Genomic DNA, 7,268 nt, shown 5'->3' with positions numbered 1-7,268 from the left:
AAGTTGTTGGGTTTTGGTTTCAATTTTTAATATTAATATTGGCTACTACAACTTTTTTTTTTTTGTTGCTAAACTCCGTGTTTTTTACTGAATCAATGAATGCAAAATCTGTAACTTCACACGTAAAATTTAATCGATTATTCAAGGTTAAATAACATTATTGCTTTAATATGTTATATTAGTTTGCTTATTCTAGAGTAAAATTACTGAGTGTGAAGTTATTTTTGTCATTTTTATACTTATTCAATTTTCAACAATGCTTATTCATTATCATATCTAGTATTTAAAATTTACTGCCGTTAAAATGTATATTATTATCAAAATTGAAATGAATTTTTTAGACATAAGAGATCGATCACTTTAGTTTAGTTTTTTTCTTTGATCGACCACTTTAATTTGTCCTTTCAAAAGATTGATCTCTGGAAGGACCTTTTGAAAATGTTTCTCATCCACAGAAACTAGCCTATGTAAGAATGTCAGCAACACCAGAAATGTAGTTATCAATTATCAATAAATTAAAGAGTGGTTAGATTCCCAGCTAAGTGGTCCATTTTTTTACACCTAGAGTTAGCAAGAAGTTTCTACAATATTTTAGTACTTTTTAGTTAGAAATTCATATGTAATACATCTCTGAAATTAAGTCAATTGTTGTTTAAGTTTGAATGATTGAAGTTCAGTCATTTTTGTTCAAAGTTCAAGTACATGCCACTGAAGTTTAAGCATAAAGTAATGAATTTCAATCATATATAACTGAAGTTTAGACAATAACAACTGAAGTCCAACTATTTTATGTGAACTTATGATATAAATATATGAACTTCATTCGTAGATAACTTTAGACGGCGTACAAAGTAATGGCTATGTTTAAAGAGGCAGTCCCATAAAATTTTGGAAAACTCCCTTATTCAACTTGAGGCCTATATACTAGGCCTCTAATTGAAGCCCACTGACTTCTCATTTTTGGGCCTTAAAAGATCAGAGAGGTCGAAGTGTACAAGAGAAAATATGGCTCAAGTTTAATAGCAAACTAATAACCTAAAATAAAAAGAGTAATTAGGGTTTGATTTAATTGTGCTCCATAGCAAACGTTTACAAAAAATTGTCAGGCGCCTCTCTCCCAAATATCTCGCTCGCCACTCTCCTCCAATCTCTCGCTCGCTTCCTCACTTTTTATATAAACACAGTGTATAAAAATTGTTTCTAATTTTATAAAACATATAAAATTGTATAAATATATATATTTTTGTTTTCCTCTCTCCCCTCTTCCAGATCTCTCGCTCGCCACTCTCCCAAATCTCACTCGCCACCCTCGCCTTTCTCACTTATACAAACAGAAGCGAAATGTATAAATTGTGTTTGTGTTTGTATAAGACGTGAAAAAATTGTATATACACATGCAAGTACATATATTTTCGTCCTATACTCTTATAATTATACAATAAAAATACTCCCGTGCCCAGTTTCTTTTGACTTTCTCTCTTTCTCGTTTTATACAATTTTCAAATTGTCTAATTTCTCTCTTTCTCGTTCTACACAATTCGATTTAATTGTATATTCCTTGTCAAGTCTCTTTCGTCTTTCTCTCCGTCTCATTTTATACAAATTCAAATTGTATATAATCGTTCTATGCACTTATAATAATACAATTCGTTTTATACACTTCCTTTTTATACAGTTATCTGTCCAAGTGTCTTTCTCTTTCTTGTTTTATACAATTTGCTTCAACTGTATATGTATAGCGAATTATACAGTTTCTACGTTTGCTATGGAGCGCAATTATGCAAACTTTGTTATAGCATACAAATATAAATTTTTTTATTTGCTATATGTGAAAGTTGCCCTTTAAATAAAGACATATATAACTGAAGTTATTTCATTTTTTTTTATCTTCACACATATATTATTATTAAAGTTCTGTCATTTTTATTATCTGGGTGTAAATGTTTAAACTTTAGTTATAGGTAACTACAAAGAGTACAACATATTCATTTGAAATTATGCTTGACAACTCCCATCGATAAAATATTTTTATTACATATTTTCAAATTAAAATTTAGAATTTATTTTGCATGTGTTTCTGGATTGCCAAAATGGAGATACGATAATTATTTAAAATATATCATTTTTTCATTATATCAATAAAACATAATTATTGTAAAACATTAGGTTTGTCCTAATTAGAAATAATGTATATAATTGAACAAGATCTAAATATTTGTCATAGTTAATTTATTTATGTAACAAATACTTGAGTGGAAGGTTAAGTACTTTTTCTTTCTTAAACAAGAGGTCTTTGGTTTGAGTCTCGTCGATATAAAATTGCCTTAGATAGGAAGTGTTTACCTCCGGTATAGGATTTTTTTGTGTGAATTCAAATCTAATCGACTCTAACATAGACGGATCTAGAATTTGAAGGTCGAGGGTGTCACAACATTCAAGTAAGATAATAGGGCTTGTTGCTTTAATTTTGGATTACAATTCAGGTCATTAATTTTATTTTATTTTATAAGCAAATCGATTAAATGTACCTATAGTAATATTTTCTTTTAGATATTATGTGATCAGAGATAACTAAACAATCTAATTTTTATTTTATTTTTGGAACTAAATGTCTTATTTGCTGAAACTTTGAGAGATAAAAGTCACGTTAAAATTGAGCTTGTATAAACCATCTAATAATATTAACATAATATATTTACTTTCCATTGACTTTATGTGTTGTTGGAGATATATAATTGGGAAATAATAAAAATTGTAGTTTCAGCCTATTCATCTTACTTAGCAAAAACGTCGGTGAAGATCGAAAGATTCTTTATTTTTTTTAAAAAAAAACATATTTAGAACTTATGTTTTTTCTAAAAACTATTATTTAAATATATTCTTAATAATATTTATTTGACGCTCATAATTCAGTACTCACTAATTGATAAAAAAAATAAACACATTATAGTCGAATCAATAGGTTAGTAATTAGTGCGAGAGAAAGTAAAAAAAATTAAAATTAATCATGAAAAGAGGTCAACTTGAATTAATAAAAATAGTAAATAAATAAGAATGAATGGAGATAAAGAAAAGAAAAAGAAAAAAAGAAGCAAGCAAAACAAATTAAATGTTGCTGCTAAGTATCTCCGGATTGACAAGGAGACGGACCCTCTCCTTTGCCAATTGAGCTATTTCGTTTTATAGTCACTGGGTGACAATAGTAATTAATTATATATATATATATATATATATATATATATATATATACACCTGTGTATACAATATTTTTTTCGAAAACACTGAGTGTCGTGACACTCCCACACGTACACCTAAATCCGCCTCCAAACTCTAATATGAATATGAACGAAATAAAATAAAATAAAAAATAAAATTGAGAACAACATTTTTCTCTCCAATTTTTGAATAAAAAAATGTCCAATTTACTAGTATCAAATTTCCTAATTTATAGAGTTCTTAATTTAATTATTATCTTTAGCTGAATTTAGCGGTGTTAAAAACCTGAACAACGTGAATTTACCAACAATACAAAAGAAAAGAAAATCTCAAACAACTGAACTGAACAAAGTTTCTCCAAAAAATAAAAATGGCTGCCACTATGAGTTTGACTAAAAACTTCACTACCCTTTCTATTCCTCAATCCTTTCACCCTCAAAATGGAACTCAAATTGTCCGGCACTTACAGCGCATTCCCAATTCCAATTACAGTGTTCCAAGTGTCAGATTACACAGATTTGGGTCCAGAATCGAAAACAATGGTCCCCGAAAAATCGGTCGGGTGCAGATTCGAGCGATGTCGGGTTCATTCGGGTCCCGATTGGAGGAGAGCGTGAAAAAGACTATTACCGAAAACCCAGTAGTTGTCTACTCCAAGAGTTGGTGTTCGTAAGTTGTAAAATTAATATCTCGTATGGAATTGGAATTCGATGACTAATTGTCTAATTTCTGAGTGAATTTTGAAGTGTTCTTTAAATTTGTTTCAAAAGGTACTCAACTGAGGTGAAAGTTTTGTTCAAGAGACTTGGTGTAGATCCTCTTGTTATTGAATTGGACGAAATGGGTAAGTTTCTCCAAACTCAAGTACTTTTACTTGTACATCTTCTGTTCAAGCTTTATGATTTCATGATTTGGGGAAAAAATGTTTACTTTGTGTTGGAATTATATTTTTGCTTAATGTGAATTGAGAATGTGATATTTATAATGTTTTATGTAGAAAAAGTTCAGGATGATTGCTGTGAATCTGAAGTTAAGGCTTATATGCAGATATGACTTTGAAGCTAAGATTATTAATGAGTTGAATACTCGCAGATGGAAATACCTATAGATAGTCTACTAGCATTGTTTATTTTGGTTACATAAAAAACAGTTGAGTACTTGAGTTCAAGTTCCCGATGAATAAGTAAGCCAATTGATGTTAGGTAGGCAGATTGCTATCCTTCTGCAAAACCAATGTTGTTAAACAAGCGGAATGTTTGTGATGCAAAATTATTAGTTCTGGTTGTTTCCACCTAATTCCTCAAATGTAAGACAAGAAATTCCATTACGCATGGCCAAAATGCGTGTTGCTATTGCCTTTTTACACTGTCTGATCAGCCGAGATCCTTCCAGAAACAATCTCTCTACCTTCTCAAAGGTATGGGTAAGGTCTGGGTACACGCTACCTCTCGGGACCCCATCTGTGGGTTACACTGGGTCTGTTGTTGAACGAGAAACATTGGTGGATAATGGTCTTTAAGTATATGGGTGAGCTTGCATTTGCATTGTCTAGACTATATTTTCTGTTTAACTAGGCTTGAATCTTATGATATCTGCCAAGACTGGCGCCTACAGTGGAGAGAGAAGTAAAAGGGACTTTTTTGATGAAGTAAGTAGGATATCCTAAAGGTAACATTACCAGTTTCAAAAAATGAAGAAGAGTACGATATCATAAAGATATCAAGCAGTAGCAATGAAATTACAGGCGGAAGAGTTGATCAGCTCATTTATAGTTGAAGTCTAACAAACTGGAGAGCTGATCTAATCCAAAAACAAGCCAGAGTTATTAACAGGCGAAAATCTAGCCCAACCAAAAAGATTAACCAAACATCTAGACTTCAGGGAGCAGCTTGAAGTTGATAACCCATCAAAACATCTGTGGATTCTTTCAGTCCAAAATTCCAAATGCACCAGAAAATGCTTGCAGGTACCATTTTCCACATTATCCTGATGGTTTGTCAACTTTCTTTTGTGTTCCAGCTCACATAGGCGTCTCTGACAGTGAAAGGCATAGTCCACTTCAAACCAAACTGGGGAACATGTTCCAGAAATCTGTAGCCTTTGGAAAGTGAAAGATTAGGTTGTTGATGGATTTTGAATCAGCTCGGCACATGTAACACCTGTTTTTTAGCTAGCTTCTAAGGCCATAGGTCAATCATGATATTATTGGAGCACATAGCTCCATAACCTTTCTTGACTGTGTATGTTCTATCCATAGAGCTGCCCCATTTTAATTTCTCTCTCAACTGTGTGTTGATGGTGTATTTCTCTGGCACTTACAGCATGTGTATGAGTTCATCAACTTATAAGTCCTGCAGATTCCTCTTAAGATTCAGGTTCCATTAGGCGTTCTATTTATTTCGTGCAATGAAGGATTCTGGACTGCCTGTTATAATGAAGATGTTTGTAAAAGCTTCCTTTAGTGTTGAGTCCCATATCCATTTATCTGTCCAGAATTTTGTGTGAACTCCATCTACCACCTGCAAATATGTATTGCTGGAATAATCATCATATCGTGGTTGAGCCTCCCATATTTTGCTGCGATGATTTCTTTCTGTAAGACAGAAACCTCTTGACTGTACCTCCAGAGTCCAGTGCCATTTCATCAGCACGCTCTTGTTATATAGTGATAGGTCCTTGATTCCAAGTCCATCAATTTCTTTGGGAAACATGACTTTAGACCATTTCACGAAGTGGATCTTGTTGTTAAGGTTGCTGCCTTCCCATAAGAATTTCCATCTTATAGTGTCTAGCTGTTGGGGCCTTTATTGAGAGGAGCAAAAGGCCTTTACCTTGGAAGTTATATTCTGGTCACAGTATAAAGGCAAAAAGTTCTTGTGCTTAGAACCTTAGGAGTATATCAATCATATTATTTTGTGGAGTCCGTCTAGTTGGCTAGATGATGGTCAATTGTGAGAGCTTGAAGTTCATCAGCTTTCCTTCAGCTTTGGTTGTGATGTGTGCAACTTATTTAGAAAACCAAATGTGAGCAAGCACCGGGCTTGCATAGAGTAGTTTCATCCACATCAGTAGGCTACAGCTCTGTTTGGGAAATTTGATAAAGTTCAGTTGGAAGAGGTAGTACATAATTTACATGAATTATCTGTCTTTTAATGCATGTCTCCTTTCACCATGTCTTAAAATATCAGTGAGATTGTGACCCCAAAATTCCAATGTTATTGATGGTACAAAATTGCAATCCACAGATGAGGGTAGCAACATGCAACCTTTTGTTGCAAGTAGAACTGTCATCAAACAAAGAGGAGAAGTTCTGAAATTGTGCTGCTTCTCATAATGTTAGTTAACCATGAGTGCTTTTTGGCCTTTGTTTATTCTTCTACTACCACAGTGACAGACTTGGGTAAAAAGAGATCTAATAGACTTGGGTAAAGTGCGTGCACAGTTCACTAGAAGTCTTAGTAGTTCATTTTGATTATCTGCACTCTGAATTTATTTCCCGTTATCAAAGATTATCTAAGTTGCAACTGTGGCATTTCATGCTCTAGTCATATTCAAATGTATACTTCTTACGTAATAAGTTGATGTTATCTCTAAATTGTTTCAGGTCCCCAAGGACCACAACTGCAGAAAGTACTGGAAAGGCTTACTGGACAGCATACGGTTCCCAATGTATTCATTGGTAAGAAATGTTGGTATTGTAGAGTTGTTGATCTCTACAATTGTTTGGATATGACAACAAATTGTTGGAGCTTATCTATTTTTTATGGGAGCTTCCTGAATTTATATAATTCTATATGTAATAAGCAGATAATTTTCTTTGATGACCGAGAAATCTATCTTTCTTTCATTAAAAAAATCCATCTAGAGCCAACCCTTTGGATCAGCTGCAATCCTTGAAACTCGGGGATGATCTCACCTCTCTACATAATAATGAACAAAAAATTATTTATATGTGAAACTTTCAGAAGTAATAGATGTCTTCTTGAAGAGCACCATAAGTATTTGAAGATATTTCATCTTATAGAGGATGTATGACCCCCCCCCCCCCCCCC

At 33.0% G+C, this 7,268-nt stretch overlaps 1 protein-coding gene across 1 annotated transcript in view; it reads left to right on the top strand.

Annotated features, from left to right (window-relative positions):
- The first annotated feature begins 3,508 nt into the window (after nt 1-3,508).
- Nucleotides 3,509-7,268, top strand: part of LOC107023292 (monothiol glutaredoxin-S10) — a 5,350-nt gene continuing 1,590 nt past the window's right edge. Inside the window, exons 1-3 of the mRNA XM_015223936.2 lie at nt 3,509-3,885; nt 3,987-4,060; nt 6,821-6,895. Of these exons, the coding sequence (XP_015079422.1) occupies nt 3,587-3,885; nt 3,987-4,060; nt 6,821-6,895 (448 nt within the window). The 5' untranslated portion in view covers nt 3,509-3,586. The remainder of the gene's footprint in view (nt 3,886-3,986; nt 4,061-6,820; nt 6,896-7,268) is intronic.

Source organism: Solanum pennellii, chromosome 6, assembly GCF_001406875.1.
Source record: "Solanum pennellii chromosome 6, SPENNV200".
Lineage (NCBI taxonomy): Eukaryota > Viridiplantae > Streptophyta > Magnoliopsida > Solanales > Solanaceae > Solanum > Solanum pennellii.
Note: the sequence above shows the minus strand (reverse complement) of the source record. Positions and strands in the feature narration are given on the sequence as shown.